Source organism: Amblyomma mixtum, chromosome 3 (genome assembly GCF_055824585.1).
Source record: "Amblyomma mixtum isolate Tamu chromosome 3, ASM5582458v1, whole genome shotgun sequence".
Lineage (NCBI taxonomy): Eukaryota > Metazoa > Arthropoda > Arachnida > Ixodida > Ixodidae > Amblyomma > Amblyomma mixtum.
The window spans coordinates 173,813,676-173,833,773 of NC_143014.1; the positions used below are offsets into that span (position 1 = coordinate 173,813,676).

The 20,098-nt window shown below is 43.1% G+C and overlaps 1 protein-coding gene across 6 annotated transcripts in view; it reads right to left on the reverse strand.

The window, feature by feature from the left end:
* Positions 1–5,065: 5,065 nt before the first annotated feature.
* The window catches only part of LOC149352737 (RING finger and SPRY domain-containing protein 1-like), a 67,576-nt gene continuing 52,543 nt past the window's right edge, over positions 5,066–20,098 (reverse strand). For 2 of the 6 annotated variants that reach the window (XM_089581961.1, XM_089581962.1), the window contains exons 13-15: positions 16,714–16,869; positions 15,730–15,834; positions 5,066–13,157 (exon numbers count right to left, since the gene is read on the reverse strand). In XM_089581961.1, the coding sequence (XP_089438087.1) occupies positions 13,070–13,157; positions 15,730–15,834; positions 16,714–16,869 (349 nt within the window). In that variant the 3' untranslated portion in view covers positions 5,066–13,069. The remainder of the gene's footprint in view (positions 13,158–15,729; positions 15,835–16,713; positions 16,870–20,098) is intronic. The other 4 variants (XR_016290847.1, XR_016290846.1, XR_016290844.1 and 1 more) reach the window with 4 other exon arrangements.

The window sequence follows — 20,098 nt, forward strand, 5'->3', positions numbered from 1 at the left end:
CATTGAGGCATGCGCATGGGAATCCGGCCTCACTTGTTCTGAGCAAAAATCTGAACTTTTAGTGATCCGTCGTAAACAAAGAGGTAGGCGTACCACGACAACCCCCCCGCAAATAAACGTCTATGTTAATGGACGATCTGTCAAAGAGGTACAGACCATGAGAATACTGGGGTTGTATTTACAAACAAATGGAAAGAATACTGACACACTCACTAAGCTAAAACGCACGGTAGAAGCGACGGCGCGATTAATCCGCCGCATAGCTAACCGCAGACAAGGGGTGAGGGAAAGAGATTTATGCCGACTAGTACAGGCCTTTGCGCTAAGCAGGATACTCTATGCCACCCCTTATCTCAAATTTTCGAAAGCAGAAAAGGACAAATTGGATAGTATGATACGGCAGGCCTATAAGGCTGCGTTAGGACTCCCACTAAATGCCTCAACTGAAAGGCTTATGAGGTTAGGAATACATAACACCTACAATGAACTGAAAGAAGCCCATTTAATGGCTCAAACAGCGCGATTAGCCAATTCCAGAACTGGCAGGAGTATTCTTACCAGGCTCGGAATTAACTTTCAACCTACGAATAACGATGCTAAAGTAGACTTACTCCGCGACTATAGGACGGCCCTACTAATCAAACCACTCCCCAAAAACATGCACCCCTTACACCATGAGGGTAGAAGACAAGCAAGAGCCAAAGCCTTACATAACAAATACAGACAGTGCGCTGGAACACTTTATGTAGATGCAGCAGAATACAAAAATACCAATGCCTTTGCAATTGTGGTTGTGAACGAGAATGGTGACCACATCGTCTCGGCGACAATCAAAACGAAATCCTCTGAAACGGCAGAAGAGGCGGCTATAGCCCTCGCCCTAGCGCATACCCAAGGAAGCATCATCTTCAGCGATTCCAAAATGGGTATCAATAATTTCGCTAAAGGGCGAATTACAAACATCTCCCTTAGAATCCTTAACGCAACCAAATTCTCACCAAATTATTCCGAATTGATATGGGTCCCAGCCCATTCGGGGAATCCGGGGAACGAGGCAGCCCACAATAAAGCCCGAGGTTTCGTCGACCGGGCAGTGGATGAGTCTGGCTCCCTGAATTTCACGAAGGACTCCATGATCACATATCATGATCTCACCAATCATTTTAAACTAGAGAGGAGAATTTTCCCCCCTCCAGACAAAAGACTTAGTAAAGAACAAGAGGTTACGTGGCGTCGTCTACAGACGAGATCGATACGCACCCCATCACTCCTCGCGCGCATTTATCCAGATCTTTACAACCCAAACTGCAAACACTGTGGCCAACGTGCTACCTACGATCACATCCTGTGGGACTGCAAAATAGAGCCACCTCCGGGTGATCTAGTTACAGCTCCTTCTCTCGAGCGGTGGGAGACCGTGCTGGCTAGCTCTGACCCCAGAACGCAAGTTTTGGCGGTGGAGTGGGCTGACAAAGTCGTCGAGGGCTATGTACTCTCGACCACTTAACGCGACCTCTTGCCAAGCTCTTCCCGGCGAATAAAATGTTTTACAATCAAACCCCAAAGGAGCCGAGCACCAGGCCAGTGGCTTGTACCCATTGCAACATCAGTGGGTAAGAAGCAGCTCTTGGGATCGGATTTTGCACCTCACATTGTCTAATAGTTCTATGTGCCAAAGCAGCACTGGGATATGAGGAATGCTGTAATGGAGGCTCTTAATTAATTATGGCTACCTGGGGTTCTTTGACATGCACAAAATAAAAACTCAGTATGTGGACATTATCGCATTGCATTGCATTTGCATTTTTTTCGCAATTTCCAGATATCGCAAGTAATGCCATTGCTGTCTGCAAGTGCTTAGCGAGACATGTTTGCGCCAAACCCCTGCATGTTCTGGTCCTTCAATTTTTGTGGAAGCATTCAAAGCATCTCTTGGGTAGACGCTGTGATGGTTGCTATATTCTCTTTTCTGCCAGCTTTAGCTTCACTTAGTGCTAGAGATGAACTCCTAGCATGTTTCGACCAATGACGGCAATTGTCTTCCAGACTTAAGTTGTGGTCACTGTTCCGGAACTTCACTATCATCATCAATAACCTAACTATGCCCAATGTGGGACAAAGGCCTCTCCCATATCTTGCCAATTAACCCTGGCCTGTGCCAGCTGTGGCCACCTTAGCCCAAAAACTTCAGCCCAATCTCATCTGCCCACTCCATTTTCCGCTGTCCCCTGCTATGCTTGCCTTCTCTTGTAATCCAGTCCACTACCCTTAACAACCATCGGTTACCTTGCTGTTACATTACATGACCTACCCATGCCTGTTTCGTTTTCTTAGATTTCATCTACGACATAATTAACCCCCATTTGTTCCCCAACCCACTCTGCTCTCTTCCTGTCTCTTAATGTTACACCTAACGTTATGCGCTCTCTTCTGTCAAGTTCGTTCTTTCCTGTGCTGTCTTCCTGCACCTACACTTATCATTTTTATTTTCAAAGCTCGCTGCATTTTCCTTAGTTCAACCCTTTTCGTTAGCTTCCACATTTTCCCCTTAAGTGAGTACCGGTAAAATACAGTAGTTATACACTTTTCTCTTGAGGGATACTGGTAAACTTCCAATGATCCAAGAGTACTTGCCAAATGCGCTCCACCCCATTCTTACTCTAGTTATTTCACTCCTATGGTCCGGATCTTCCAGACTCCCCACCCCCATCCCCCCGCTTCCAACACTTCCCTGCCTATCATAAACTGCTGCTCCCTTCCAAGACTGTTGAACATTGCATTACTTTACATCCGCATATTAATTTTTAGACCCACCATTCTCCCTTGCCGGTTTAGGTCATTGGTGATGCTTTGCAATTCATCCCCATAGTTACTTAGCAAGGCAATGTCGTCAGCGAATTGCAGATTACTGTACGTCATCTCGCAGCTTGTTTGCAGCACTGTGAAAGGTGCTCATACAATCAGTTCCAAAGAAGACAGCAAACAGTCCCCGAAATATTTGAGCTGTGTTCTGACATTTTTCAAACTATTATTGCAGTAATTGAAGAGGTAGCTCAGGATGATGTTTTGAAAGTACAGTAAGTGTTTTGTTCACTGATAAATTTGCAGAGAAAGTCCACACAAACAGCACTGGAGAGGCTTGGTGGGAAGTGGTGTGCCGTCATCGTAAACATAGCGTCCGCCTAGTCGGCCAAGTCTCATGTGCGCCACAGCTGGCCACTGGTGCTCTTTTCATTCCAGGGATTAAGCCGCCAATCGCGGGGTGAGACGCGTCGAGAAACATGTTTTGCAGTGTATGCCGTTCTGATCGGCTCAGATCGCTGCAGCCGTCTATTGCTGCAAACAACTTGTGAGATGAAGCATAACTGTTATCCTCAACTCTTCCCAATCCAAGATCTCTGAATATCTCCTGCAAACACGGGTGAATAGTACTGGAGAGATTGCGTCTCCTTGCCGGATGCCCTTCCTTACTGGATTTTATTACTTTCTCTATGAAGGACTATGGTGATTGTGAAGCTGCCACAGATATTTTCAAGTACTTTTACATATGCTTCTTCTACACCTCGGTTCTGTAATGCCTGCACGAGTGCTGACGTTTCGACCGAGTTGAATGCTTGCTCATAATTTGTGAAGCTTATATATAGGGGTTGGTTACATGCTGCATATTTCTCTCATCCGATTGATAGTGTAAATATAGTTTATTGTGGTGTAGCCTTTACGAAAGTCAGCCTGGTTCTTCGGTTGATTGCAGTCTAAGGTGGCCTTAAATTCTATTTGAAATTACCTTAGCACATACCTTGTAGGCAACATACGGTAAGGTCTATAATTTTTCAAGTCTTTGAGGTCCCCTGTCATATGGATTAGGATGATGTTAGCATTCTCGCAAAACTCTGGTACGGTCGAGGTTATGAGACATTGCGTATACAGGGTGGCTAGTCTTTCCAGCACAATCTCCCCGCCATCTTTCAACAGCTCTGCTGTTACTTCATCCACACCAGCTGTTTTCCCACTTTGCATGGCTTTAAGGCTTTACTACTTTTCATTACTGGTGTGTCAGATTCCGGAAATTTTGTGCACTGACATCGCACAGTACACGGGCCTCTAGAATTTTGCCTTCATCAAAATTCAGCCGCCGCAGGCGGGATCGAACCCGCGTCTTTCGGGTCAGCAGCCGAGCGCCGTAACCACCGAGCCACCGCGGCGGGGCAAAAATGCTCATTTTTATGCAGGACATAAAATGTCTGTCATTTTGATAATTTCATAAACATAAAAAAATGGTAACTGCACTAAAAAACTGCTTACCTAAATCAGATTTTTTCTCATTTAGTGAAGTATATAACCAATCTCCTGTGCACCACTTCTGTGCCTGTCCACGACCTTGTCTTGCACTCTGTGAAAACATTCAATGAACATCACGGCAGCCATTTTAAATGTGGAAGAACCTTGCAGCAGGATGTCATTGTTAGGGGATATCGCTTGATACAATAATGCCAATAAAACTTCTGGTCAGTATGGGTGTTTTGGCCTCTGGCCTTTAAAACATACTTTTCGAACCTATCCTTTAACTGAGCTGCATCACAAATAACAAGCATTAAAAGTGGTTGACCGAAAACAGCCGTCTGGAATAAGCACAAGATATCCAGAAATTTTCACGCTGTGTGTTCAGCTTTGAGCACTAGAAAATGCACATTCTCTAGGAGGCACGTTTTCAGGTAGAAGTCAGACTTAATCCGATTTTCAAGCATAATGTTCAGGGTGCAAGAACCAAGTAAATCAGATTTTACCCCAAAACGAAGGGCACTACACATATGTAGTTCAAAAAATAAAAAAAGTTTCAAGTGGAATGAGCACAAAAGACTGTTGGCTGCTACCTGACATGACTGGTACTGATATTTGCAGCTGTTGTGTGGGAGCCAACTAATGCCTGCAAAGGATGAAGATTTAACACTGAATCTACATGCTCAATATAACCATGCTCTGAAGCAGCCAACTACTGTTACGTTTCAACTGTAATGTATGTGAAGGGAGTCAACATAATCCTCCCAATTAAGACAAAGCAACTCCATTTGGCGAATAGCACTTTTAATCACTTGGTATGTATGATGTACAATATACGACAAGCTTCATATTTACATGACGCTCAGGTGACCTCACATGCAAGGTCAAAGAATGAAAAATATTATTTAAAAGCATGCTTCTTCAGCAGAAAGAAAAATAAGGTGACTAGATCCTGTACAGGTGACCTACATGCCGCTTGGATACAACACAGAAATACATCAGTGGAAACCCTGTGCAATAAGTCATTGCAATAAACATTGACAAGCAGTAGTGAGAGCTCAAATAGTGGCAAGGCATTTATGTCTTCGCTAAATTCCTAGCAAGAAACAGGGCAGCTAAGACAGAACAGCATTTCATAGAACATTTTGGGCAAGCTTGATCATGAAGATTATTCAAGTTTACCAAAGAATAAAAACATCCAGGCAACTACAATCTTACCAGATCTTTATAAGTGGCAAAGACAAAAACACAAGGCAATTTAGTGATGGAAGAGCTAGCAGCCAGCCTTGGGAAAGCTTTAAGCTTCCTTGTACATGGGCCATGAAACGTCTATAAAATGCACCATGTAGTAGAAGTATGCACTAAACATGGATTTTTTGATGCAGTATTGCACGAGAAAAAACTTTTTGCTAATCACTAGCAAGCATGCGGGACTTATCATTTTTTTTTTTTTCGCTAGGAACTTATAACGGCCAATGTCCAGGGTCACAACTATACTGACAGTTGCTTGGCTCCATAAAGTGATTATCTGATCAGCGCAGTGGCAAAAGGAGACCCATTAGGTCAGTACGTAGCTAGTACAGCATACTGCATTGCTCAGAAAGCAAACTGTTCTGCAGTGAAACAGAAATAAAAATTTTCTGATTAAAACATGCCAACAACACTGCCCTTGACACCATATGTACACAACTTCCACCTGCAGAATGCAACTCTTTCTGAAACAAAGAACTGAATATGATTAATCAGGTCCGCCCATTTAAGTGATGCTTACAAAGCCACTACTGTATGATGTGTGTATTTTTGTAATACCTTATCTTTTGGGAACAGCAAGCTAATGAGTTACACAAGGTACATCCTCATTCTATAAGCCACTAAAACCAGGGCCTTAACATAAGCATATATGTTTCAACAAAGGAGGTGCTTGTTCACAATTAAGATCACCTAAAAGTTAAAAAACAAAAAAAAAACAGCTCACTCAAAAACTACATACACACTACACCCCAAAGTGAGATCACTGGTAAAGAAATATGAGCACCCTCATGACCTGTAGTGATAAAAAGGCATTCCTAAGCAGTAAATCATGTTTTAAGCCTTATGCCAATGGATCTACCTGTCACACCATGTCAATGTGACAATAGCACAACTATGGTTGGATACAACTTCAGTCGGCAGTGAAGCTCTGCCCACATTCAGGACTGCCAAAACAGAATTCCTCTGCAACGAAAAAGTAGTCCATTGTTAAAGCTTTTCTTGTTAGCAAAAAAGAGAAGCTAATTACAAGATGAAATTATAAGCTCAACAATTTTGATGCCTCTGGCTTGTTTCACAGTCAAAACATTAAAAAGCGCATTTCGCTTACTGTTGAGATTGCTAAGTGGAGTAATACAGGACGCTGCAAACCATGACCCATTGTTGCCAACGGCTGCTTTTAAAAAAAATTATATCCCATTATATAGGAAAAAATACGGATTCATCAAGCTTTCTTGCAAGCAGCTGAAACTAAACGCCAACTTGACATAACAATAAGTCACATTTTAGCTTTGAATGGTTGTTTGCTCTATTTAACACTTGTGGTTATAGCACTACGTATAACATCTTTAAACAAATCTCCGACTACTTTCAAAGTCATTTACTAGTGCTGTTCCTTCCGGCCGCTCCATTCCTTGGTGAACACCAAGTTCTACTAGTTCTCTGCAAATACTAATGCAAAAGAAATCAACTTTGAAAAAATTTTGGTCGATTGTATAACTGCTATCTGCTTGCAATATCCAAAGAGCAACTTGGCCTTAAGTCAGAACAGTCACATTGGCACTGAAATTCTGCGCTTCATTCAACCCTTCGGGGTTATCTTGTCAAAACTACGCACCTTGATTCCTACATCTATTGCTAGAAAGCACACTGCTGCTATTTCAGCAGGTGCCAAGTGATACCTAACATGCCATCTCACTTATGTTAAACAAGGCTGACAACCATTTTAAAGATTTATGTTCCCCATTAAAAGGAAGCAGCACCAAATTACCACCAGGCAAGCAACTGGAGACAGTTTCCCTGAGCCAAGCCACACTCCACTGTTAACACTAACACTCCATTTGCTGCAATGGTAAGAAAGCTGATCCAAGCAATAGCAGTCAGTGAAAACTGTGTACACTTGCCAAAACAAATCACCACCTCTGCAAGTATCCATAGACATGGCTATAATAATATGGCATGCAAAGTTTGAAAAAGAGAACTAAGACACAGGCTTTTATTTGAACACTAAAGACCCCTTAAGTGATTAAGGCTTGTACCTAAGCATTATGCAAACATTTTGGGTGTATCACCTGAACTGGACGTACCTGCTTAGAAACAAAGTGCTCATAAACATAGCATCAGTAACAATGGATCACCACATACACACATGCATAGACCGACTACAGTTTCAAATTTAAACTACATAGCTGCAGTTTCAGTTAATGATTTAAGCTAATGATTTCCAAAAACAAATCAATATGATCTTAGCACCACTTTGGTATCTCTGTCCAAGGTTCAGCAATAAAAATAAAACAATGAAAAAGGCAGGTGAAGTCTGCAAAGGCTCATTTTACGTAGTTGCACTTAAATTACTTGAGCATAGTAGTTGTGGTCTTGAGAAAGCCTTTGTGAAGTATAGAATAAAAATATACTGAACAATACAATAAAAGTAACCTCTTAGCTGAGAGAACTTATGCCTCACCTCAGGCATAGCCTGCAGAATGGTACTGTTACCTTTGTAATAGTATGTGCTTTCTGCACTGCTCACAAACAGAGCTCTGCAGCATGATGTTAGCATCAGCACAGCTATCCACTGCCTAGCCTCCATTACAAAAATTACAACACCAGATGCTTGACAGTCAATTGAGCACCTTTTAGCAAAGCCATCTTTCTTTTGCATAACAACGGCAGGTGCAGGTGAATCCCACAAGCAGCACACATCAGCAAGGTCAAAACAAATGCTCCCGCCATCATAGCTCTTCCCTTCTTTCAATCGTGCACAGAGAATGCTGGCATTTCACTCTGTGTTACGTACAGGGCTCAAAATAACAATGATGCCCAGTCAGTGGTACTGGGAATGATTTTTCTCGTCACACACACACAAAAAAAGAGTTCTCACCAATAAGTGTCACACACTCAAGAGGGCAGGAGCCTACTACTTTTGCGGCAAGCTGTTTAATAACAATGCCAAACCTTGTCCTAGATTCATGCCTGTCCCAAAGATCACAGATACCCAGAGGTCACCAATATAAAGTAGAAGCTGCTGCTGAATTCAGTACGGAAAGCATTCCTTATCACTTGCACAAGCCATGCTCGGACCCTAATTTTAATTTCATTATGGGTTTACTGCCCATTGTGTGACACTGTGATTGTGCCAAGAAAAAAAGACTTGGGGGCCTTCTTAACCACATTCTTAAAGAAAAAAATGCGATAGCATTTAGGCTGCCTGTTACGGCATCTATAACGAGTAACGTTGTTCGTGCAATTTTCTCGCCAAAGCTCCAGTTGGAACCAGTTCCACTGCCATTATATGGCATGCGCGAGTCATCACCTTCTAGAATGTACCAGTATCTTCCAATGAATTATCACGGGATTATACTAATCCGGCCCAGTAATTCACTGTAACCCACCAACTAATCGCTCCTAATCCACCCAAATCCATTTTATGGGGTAGGCCTACTACCAAAATTTTTGGGGTCCACTGGAATTTTTGGGGGTGGCCCAACTTCCTAATTTTAGGGTCCTCAGATTTTCAAACTTGGCGGTGCCTTATGATTGGTCCACTGGTGGTCACATGGTGTTGACGTCATGACCCTCTCAATCACATTCGTAGATCACTGGGAGTCCTCATATAACTACTAGCGCAGTGGTAAAGAGCTGCGCCACTGCCCCAGCAGGCAGCTGTTTCAAACAAGGCCACCGATGGGGCTTGTGAGACCCAAGCTGCATGACCTGGTGGGCAGGTTGCCACGTGCCATGGTGGCTAGGTTTTGATGACATCGCAAGGTCACGTGACCTCTCTCGACCAATCATTTAGAACTGCAAATTGGTGGTGCTCTCTTGTTGGTCAGTGGGGTCCCATGACTGTGATCACGTTATGGAGAAACTGGGAACTGCATGACGACAGCCCAAATGCTAACACATTAACAAAAACTCCACTCCTCTCAGCCCAGAGCACAGAAGTCATAACCTCAATCCATAAGACACAATCTCGCCACTTTCCAGATTGAGAATCTGAGATAATTTCACTCCATGGGAGACAAATTACAGTTGTAACCTAAGTCAACATTCACTGCTTACGATGAATGGCTATTTTTGAGGTTTTGTCATCATGAACATACCTGTGAGCCATTATGAGGTACTGAACAAGCACCCCCCTCTTTGCTGTAGCACAAGATTAACATTTTTGGCAGTATAGCCCAAACTACTCAGCTGTCCAATCCGTGATCACATGTAGATTTAAAGCATTAAAAAGAAAAGAAAAAGTGCAGCCACAGAAGCTGATCACCCTCTCTGTTCTTGCACATTCTTCGTCCAAAAGTAGACCATTAAGTTCTGTAGCTGGACGCTTGACAATACACTAACTTATTGCTAGCTGATGAGCTACCACTACGAGCTGCAGTACAAAAAGGGAACAGGACATGTACATACAGCCAGACAAAAGGTTATTAAATATATTCTACCTACATCTCCCCCCAAATTTTGCTTTTGTGGACAAAAATCTGCCCCTGTTTCACCTCTCATAAGGGGCCCAATTGGCACTTTGCAGTAATTCACAAGAGGAGAAGTCATGGGCCAGCCAAATTATAAGCATGTGAAGAGAGGAAAGCAGATATATGACAAACTTTTCTACCAGCCAGGCACAAGACAAGAACAATGCCAGATGGTTAGCCCATGCTGTCTGCTCTGTTGGACCCAGTCCAGTGCAAAGAGTTGCCAAGGCTGCTTCCTACAGTACTAAATCGAACACTCAAACATTTAACTCATGCAGGACCTTGCAGATATGTCAAGCATTAGGATTTTACATCTACACCAAAACTGAGAAGGGCTAAAACTGCCAACACACATATGCTCATGTGCAGCACCATGGTTCTGACAAAAGTGACTGGGGTCACATTTTATAAGGATCAACTTAGATGCTGCATTACTCATTAATATGAACACATATTTCATATTCTTCAGAACAACTCTGAATTCAAAGCCATGCTATTTGCTGTCATTAATGCATCAAAAGGAGCAGATAAACCAAATTACTTTGCTCCAAATTCGAAAACAGAAGTTTTTTTTGTGACAGCCATTACTTGGCAAAGTAACTGTCATAGATATGCTAATAGCACCTGATTAGGATAATGCCTCTGAACTTACTCCAAATACTACCGCTCAAGGATGGACACCGTCCTCCATTACAGGCAACACAACCAATGTAAACAATGGCCTCCAGAGGAACTACAGTCAACCTCCCATGTGAAATGCATACTTAGAAGTTGGCAAAAAACAAAACAAAACAAAACAAAAAGAAATATGTGGCAGTCATTTTGCAGAGTACTGGAGTTGCTATGAAATGTGATGGACAAGGCAGGTCTGCTACACTACTCAAAGAAGCTCGTGACATCAGGGTAATCGAACCTGGGCCCACAATGAGCAAAACCACTGGCCCTTCTGGAAGGCCTACAAAGGCTCAGAATGTTTCCTTCCACTCTTACAACAACCAACCTTCACTGATGCTCCATTTTTATCATAATTATGTGTTGTCACGAACAATAAATATGCCAGCAGAATGATGCAATGTAATCTGGCACTGCTCTTGACTTGTATTTAATCATGGCTCAGCACACTAGCAATGTGATTACAAAAGAACCCCCACAACAAGTCTGGACATTCTGAATAACACATGCAGGGCGTACAGAAAACATGGTCATGATTATCTTGGCCAAACATCGCTGTCCCATGAGTCCCAGGAAACTCACACACAAAAATGAAGGTGTGCATACACTCACTGCAGCTGCTGCCAATGACACTATCTGACACTTGCTGCAGCTCGGGAACGGACTTTCCACATGGGGACAGAGAAAGAAGAAAGGAAAGAAGAAGCAGGGGTTTGGGCAACACTGTGACGTAGGGCTCTTACGCAGCTCACATCTCTCCAAGAGCTGGAAGTAGTTTATCACAAACAGTGAAGGTAAGTATTGAAGGGAGGGCACGACTGAGCCAATTTTCTCAAATACCTATAGCTCAAATATTTCTTTACCTCACTAAAAAATTCTATGGGAAGGTGTCGTTCTGCTGTGCCTCAAAACTGCCAGTATAGGACAAATTTATGATTAAAAGTGGTTCAGAGACACTTGAACAGACAAGAACTGGTTGCCTGATTTTCAGCACATTTTACATAATAACCTGCATGTAAATACCTATTTTTACACTGCCATATTAGATATGTACCACTGCTTTTGCACATTCACGTTAGCAATTGCATTTCATGTTGTAATTCATGTTAGCAGAGGTACAGCCCTTGTCAAAAATATACATCCCACCAAATTTGCTTCTGAGCCAAGCTGTGTCGCCTGTTTTGCCTCATCGGCATTCTAAATCTTTCGAAGGTGAAAAAAATCCTCTTCCTCACCCCTCCAAAGGTTAGAACTTCCTGGGGCGCTAAGAGCCTCACTAAATGACTTTGAAGCAAACCCCTTGGGTTGTATATTTTTGAGAAAGGCTGCACCTGCTAGAAAACCAATGACCTGACAACTGAGAAAGTGCAAGTTAAAAGATCGAACATAAGATTTTCCTTGCTAAGAGGACATAAGTCACTGCTACAACACTATTGTCCACTTTGGTAACAACCCTAATTTGCCATTATATACAAGGAAGCATACCAAAATGAGTTTCAAATTGAAGGAAATAGGCTTTTTCCCAGTACAAAACTGTAGTTTTTATTCTTTGGCAGCTATATACTGGTAATACCTGAAATACCAGCTGTCTACATAAATACACTAATACAGATTTTTTCCAGATTTCCTTCAAAAACTGTTTCGATACAAGAATATCGTTCAATAAACAAATATGTATTGATAAGCTTGTCTATAAATGTTAATAAACAAATGTTTATGAACTCCGTATTGCTACATCTTCCAAATGGTTTACCTTCTAGCCGAATCGAAAAAAAAAAAAAAAATGATTTTAGTCACAAAAACCTTAACCGCTAATCACAATAAAACACATTCTGATGACCATATATCTCTCGCCCAGTCATTTGGAGAGTTAAATGACAACTAAAACATTAGACAAGTGCCACCATGGCTGCCAGCAGCTATTAGCCTCAGACTACCTTCTGGGCTGTTGTCACAAATAAATTAGATGTCATTATTTAACTACTCACCACATGCAGCCAATAACATTCAATAGCTCTAATGGCACCTTGCCAAAAGTATATTGCATCACATGCTGCACAAGTGCACTCAAACAGCTCTGGTGGCCCTTTTTTGATGCAGTGCCTACAATGGATGCATGGCACAAACTGAGGAAGCAAGGGTGCTCCTATCACTGAAGACACAGCAAGCCCTAAGTGTGTACAAAGCGACAGTGTATAAAACAAAGCCAGGATAGCCTCACAAGCATCAGCAGCTCACATTTTCACTCCAGGCTGTGGACCACACCCTTTATCTCCTCTATGCCACACTGGTGGTTTCAGTTGTCAACTGAATGTGGGATGACTCATCAGTGCTAGCATCTGTAGGCTGGATATCTCTAGGACCAGGCAGCACCGCACGTGCAACCGCAGTGCTGTTTACAGTGACGCCTCTATCCGTTCCCGGATCTCACTTCGGCACATAGGACACACTTCTAGCTGCATGGCACATTCGCTGCAGAATCCCCTGCGCACAGACAAATGTCACATGTGACAAAGAGGCTTCACATTCCCAGAACTTCCTTCAGAGCCCCAAAAAAGAGCCATTCAAGTAGTGGCAACTCATGTGAACAGGCGAATCGGTATTTCTGAAATCATACGTATGCCCTGAATGGATAATAGAAAATTTGTATTTGCGGTCTAAATTATTTATTTACTTATAAATGAATAAACAAATAAAGAATAGAAACAAACAAAAAATTTCCAGACACACACGTGAAATACTGGGCTCAGCTGTCGTAGCATTTGCACCGATTGCCTACAGAAGTCCGTAAATTCTATTGAAACTTTCTTTTTTTTCCAAGCTGCTCTAGATAACAAAGATAACCTACCCTCCTACGTACATGGGCGTGTATACAGAGTACACCTACAAAGACAGGGGGCAGAGTCTTTATTGTTATCTGTAGTGCGGAAAAAAATAAAAAAGTGCTGCTGCAAAGTGGAGATGAAAAAGAACCACAAAATGGCTACCACTGTGTAACGTGACATTTAGTGACAGCTGTTAAGTGTTTATATTTGATGATACACTGAGGTAGAGAATATGAGAGTGATTTTGTGTCTGCATATTAATAGAGCGCTCTTTTCAGTTTTTCCACACAGACAAGGCGGACTGGAGATTGGGCGGGTTTTCCAACACAGGAAGCAGCAAACTGGAGAGTCCACAGCTCTAGGTGCACATTGTCACGACAGCTGACCCTCTCCTAAGGTGGCGCATTCCACAGCAGCTACCGCAGATAGACCTTCCTCTGCTCTCGCCACACTCTCCCTCCTCCTTCCATTGTAGCCACTCTTCAAATGGTTCCTGTGGCAGCCACCCTGCAGTTGCTCACTCCTCGCACTCACCATGCCGTCCTCCTTCCAGGGTAGCTACCCTCCGGGTGGTTCCCGAGGCAACCATCCCCTGGCTGCGCCTTCTTACGCTCTCACCATTCCCTCCTCTTTCAACAGTAACCGCCATACAGGTTGTTGTTCCCATGACAACCCCTGACCGGTTATGCATTACTACTATACTCTTGCCATGCCCTCTTCCCACGATAACCCTTCCATGGTGAATGTCCTCCGGATGGGAATTCCTCCACTCTCCTCATACCCCCTTCCTCCCACAGTGACCACCCTACGAGCAGTTCCCATGGTAATGCACCCACCGGTTATGTCAACTACTATTACTACACTGATGTGAAACCCAGAAATGGATGCCTAACAGCTGTCGCCGTAAAACTGTGTCCCCACAAATATGACACACAAGCCCAGGGTGCATTTCTGCATTAAAAATATCACTACTTTTCACGACACAAATCACCATTAATTCGTGGATGCACACTATGTACTGCCCCACGCATATACTATCCGATTCCTAAGGTCTAGCAATAAATGTAATAAATGCAGCGCGTGCCATAAATACTATGATGCAATTTTTCGTGCATGTATTTCTACCAAGAATGGACATAGCTTCAAGCTTTCTTTGACTGCTCACGGTTCTTTAAAAACAACAAAATGTTTATTCAGTCTACTTTTTGCTGCCTGAGATACGGCTGCACTAAGACAGCAGTCTTCGCAATTGCTCCCTCTGAGTGAGCCCTGCACTACAAATTGCATATGCTCAGAAGTGTACTGAATTCAAACCGAAGTGAATTAGTGTGACATTCCTGTAAAGGGATAAAGCGGGAGGATTAGTGCAGCAACCTTTTTGGCGAGTTTGCAGTGGTTCTGTCTAGCCAGAAGGGTTTGTGTGTCGAAATAATGCTCCAAGGAGAAACAACTTCTGCCCCTGAATAGTGCGGTTAGAAGCTCCTTCCTGATGGCCTGTGTTAGCAACAATGCACACTTTCCATACTTCTTCCTCTTTCTTCACTGCAAACCATTTGTCAAACTTCAAGTGCTTTAAAACTTTCAGGCAAAATATTGAGGTTCCACTGTTGCTCTCTAGCCGCTGTTGTAAAGAATAAATGTCAAGCTTCATGGACACCCTATTAACACCCCTTGCTGCCCAGCACTTGTCAGCTCTGTTGAGGTTCCGCTGTTGGTCTTTAGCCACTTGGTAAGGAATAAATGCTAAGCTTCATGGCCACCCTCCTAACACCCCTCGCTGTCCAGTACTTATCAGCTGACAGGGACATCTGTCCCCAAGTACTATCAGCAACAGCTTGGTAAACAATCTGGCAACAGATTTTCAATGCCTGAGCAATCTACGATAGAGCGCACCTGACTTTGGTTAATGAGAGATGTGCAGGCTGGTGCCATACACTAAAAAAAGCACAAATAAGCTGCAACCTGCCCATGTGGACCAAAAAGAAACACGAGAAATTTGATAGAAGCATGTACAGGAATCTGAAAAATCGCAGCTACACTGAGGACGCCATGTGCATCACAGTAATCATCGCACACCCTGCATTCATTGCATCTCTACCATGGCCAAACATCCTGCAACAGAAATACAAAAAAACTGAGCCGCAACACAGGCCTACAGAGGAACTTCTCAGCCCCAGTGCGAAGGCTGCTAAGCACAAGCCACATGCAGAGCAGCAGAACCACACACTGACTTGTGTTGGCAAGGCTCCAGCCGGACAGCAGCACTGCGGTCAAAACACAGGGTGCAAGAATCTTCACGAACACTACTGTGCCTCAGCTTTTCCATACGGATGTGCCTAGTAAAGAAACAACAAACAATACTTCACTTCTGCAAAAAAGCACATGCAGCGGCAAAGTATGAAACCACGCATCAACAGAGATATCTCTATTCAAAGTTTTCATTATAGTATCACTGTGTTTTCCAGTGTGCAAGTCCAAAAGTTCCCCTAAATTTTTGGAGCAAGCACTCCATGCACTTGACGCAATATGCTTCAGTCCCAACACCTTCACTGCCTACACCTGTGATAAATGGCATCACACTTGTCCTCGTCTTATCTGAATTATGAAGTGGAAACCATAAACCATCACCAGCTTCAGTAATCCTCTGCTCAAAACTCGAAGGCCTAATTATAAAAATAAATTGTGGCAAAGTCCTTCTGCTGCGGGCATGTTGGAACTTTTGCCTTTTTTTTTTCTGCCATCTTTGTCTCTTCATTTTGAGCCCTCTGTCCCCTGAATGTTGTGGGCAGGGTACTTTTATCTTTCTTTTTAAAGCCCTTTCTAACATACCTATGTCCCCTGAATGTGGCTCTCTTTTTTGCTGCGGTGTGTTTGCTTTCCCAGCTGAACTGGACGTGCACATCGATGGCTTTGCTAAGCTGACCCACCCAAGGAAAACTGACCTTACGTGCTCTTTCCCCCTTCCATACTACACTACATTTCTCCCCACATCTATCCTCTTCCTTTTCCAAGAATTTCAACTAAAGGAATTGCAAAACATAATGAATAAACATTCATTCAACTTTAGTACACTCTCATTTATGGTACTACTACACACAGGTGCAGTCTCAATACATCATGAAATTCAATCCTTAGTCATAAACTGTTGTCAAAGCTAAGTATCACTATTTCCTTGACCTAATTTGCACGTGCTAGCAACATGCTGATGTCCTCACCTAGGTAGAATGACTTTGTCCTCCTCACTGAGATGTGCAAAAGAATTAAAGCAAGAGAACTGAACCCCACTGGGCGGGAACTTGAATGGTGAACGGCCAAAGTTGAATTCACACTGTTGAAACGTCATGAAACTGGCAGCCGCAAAGAAGCCAGACCTGCATAAAAAAACAAAGAACAAATTCTATTATCTAAAAATGTTTGCTTTCAAAATACTGCAGTTCAAATTCACAAACTTGACAGAATACACACATACATGGCGCAGTAAGGTGTACAAATGCGTAACCAGCACATTAGCACAAATCAGCAATTGCAAGAGCATGACATTTGGAAGGAAACAAAAAATAGTCATTCTAAAGCAAGTGGGGGAACACTAATTAAAGTGTACGCCATTTTAAAGGGCATGCATGCATGCACTCGCACACATGCACACACAAACACAGAAGGACTTATCACTACGCAGTATGCCAAAGAGCTAATGTGTTTTCTGGAATTTAAACATTTCCTGTGACAATCAGCTCCAAAATTTCAATTTGCTTGACAACCACTCGGTATTCCAGAATTTCAATGTATCCATAATTTTTTATTACTGCTGAATCATGCGCATTCTTTCCTTCAAAGGAATGTTGTCAGCAGGGTGTCAAACTGGCATTTTTTCGGGTTCGGTTCAGGTTCGGGTTCACGCCTTTCGGGTTCAGTTCCGGGTTCGGCTCCAGAGGGCCATTCCGTTCCGGTTCGAACCGGTTCGGACCGTCTCGAACCGGTTCAAACGGGTTCAGGACAAAAAAAAATTATAACGCCGATTGGTTTCAGTCAATTTTGCTATGCGTTTTCTTTTTTCTTGCACATCACTGTACAAAATAAAAAATCTAAAGATTTGTTTACGAGAACATAATACTGGGCTAGTTGGTAAGGGTTCATGAAAAAGGACAAAACGAAGTCTGGAGAATACACAGACGCTGACTAACAACTGGTTGTTACCTTCTTGGAAAAGTATATGAAGGTGCAGGACACAGTGAACAATCCAAAAAAACAGAAGAATAAAGATTAAAACTAAAAAAACCATACTGCGCATGCACATTATAGTCGAGTCATGACATCTTTTTTCAACGAAATTCGAAGAATATATTTCATAGTAGACGGCACTCCCCTATCTCCTAGACCTCACACAGTTGCCAAGAAAGCCTGGCTCCTTATCAACTAAATTGATGTATGGTGAAGCAACACGCTCATCTGCTTCCATCCTGATCATAAACGCCTCCACCATCTCCTTAAAAATTCGATCAGGGTGATTAAACAGGAAATTTGTATTTCTAAGTGGAGAAGCAATGAGTATTTGTTCGAACATCACAGATGGGTGAAAAAAGTAGCTGTGTCGTACAACTTGGCTTTGCATTGCAGCGAGTGCTACGATTGCTTCCCCCAGTAGATAAGACAAGTGTCCTGGTTAATAACGCTGTTTGCATTTTTAGGGAGTTGGTCGAGGCCAATGGGATCAGAAAAGAAGCCGATGAGTGTTGCTTCACCATCTATCAATTTGGTAGATAAGGAGTCAGGCTTTCTTGGCATTGTGTGAGGTCCAGGATACAGGGGAGTGATGTCTGCTGTGGAAGATGCTCTTCGAATTTCGTTAAAAAGACGTCAGGATGTGATGTGCATGCGCATTATGATTTTTAAGTTTTAACCTTTGTTTTGTTTTTTGGGGTTGCTTCCTGTGTCCTGTGCCTCTATATACTTATCCCAGAATAAAATAACCAGTTGTTGGTCAGCGCTCGTGTCGTCTCCAGTCTTCCTTTTGTCGTGTTTACTGCGTTACATGAGCATGAAAAAATTGTTTAATGTGAGATGTTCTCACTTTACCTATTTTATTTATTGTCCGCAGCAAAAAGACGAATTTACGGCAAGAGCCGCAAAATGAAATGAACACGAAATTAATGGAAATCGGCTATGTATATACGCTATAATCCACATTATGAGGTGTAGGACGATAAGCCGATGGATTTTGCATCTACAACACCCTCCTGCTTCAGCAGTTTGGGAGACCCCGTAGCGCGAGTAATAGGTCTCCCTTGAAGCTTTAGTCAGTTGGGACTTTATCGTACGCAGTGTATTTACGATGCACCAAAATTTCCGCCGCACGTGCCCTCTACGTTCCCGCGCACTACTGAGAAACGAAACTGTCATGTGTTGGCACGTATACATATACAGGCAGATACCTTTCCGTCACCCCGAAACCGACTTGCCAGTACCCCCCCTCCTTTACTACATGGTAAGGAAATGTTCGAGAATCCCTCCACCGCCCATCCCCCACCCAACGAGAGCCTCGTGGGAGCACTGGCTCTCCCTAACATCCAGAACTTATCAAACATATTTTATTTAAATCACCTATTCGACATCGCCTTTGTGACTCACGTTATATATCCCGAGCCCCTATAGCTCAGTAGCCTCAAAAACTCAGCTAATCGTGGCTTCTCACTATAGTAAAGTAAGGAATTTGTTTGTAATAGAATGTTTGGGACTTTTCCTGGGGCGCTATGAAAGGCAACCTTTTCGTAACAGAATTTTTTGTGCCCTTAATAGAGTGATAAAGAGTGGTTAATCTGGCGTGCACCATTTGTCCACCAACTTGTTTCAGGCATTTATTTTCAAAACTACAAACAACCCCTTTCTGGCAGCTGTGCTTGATAGGTGACTAAGTGCTCGCCTGTCTTTTCTGGACATGCTCGGGAGTGCTGATTCATTCGGTTTTCTCACCCCTCGCTTTTACTTACCTGTACGGCCTCTCCACAGGGCAGATGACAAATGTTGCGATCGGGCATTACTTCCTCTTCCTAGACTTTCTCTATACTGGTGCATTAAAGCAAAGTCAGCGGATGTACAGTGGAGCCCACATTAATTTCCGCAGATATAACGAACGCTCGCTTATTGCGAGTGGCTGTGGTGGTACTATGAAAATATGCATAAGGGGAACGGAAATTCGTCGCAGATACAGCGAACAACTCTGGCCACCCCACTCGGTTATAGCGAACGAGGTGGCGTGGTGAACTACCCCGAGGTTGTAGAGGTCGTCCTTCCGCTAAGCACGCAGATGAAATAGCGCCCCTCAACCTTCACGACACCGCCCCGGAAAGACATGTCAACCCAGAAATGGAATTAAAAGGCGGCACTGCTGCGCGCAGCGCTAGCCGGAAAGTCCGGCGTCCGGTAACGTTGTAAACGCTAAAAAAAGAACGGTAACGATATGCTGTAATTTTCTATTGAAATAATAAGTAACCGCCGGCCAAACCCGCGTTGATGGCCAACGAGGGCAATCATTGCCTACGCGTTCGCCGGCTCGGCAAAGCATCCCGAATGGAAGAAGCGCGGTGTGCGTGAGAAAGGGGCATC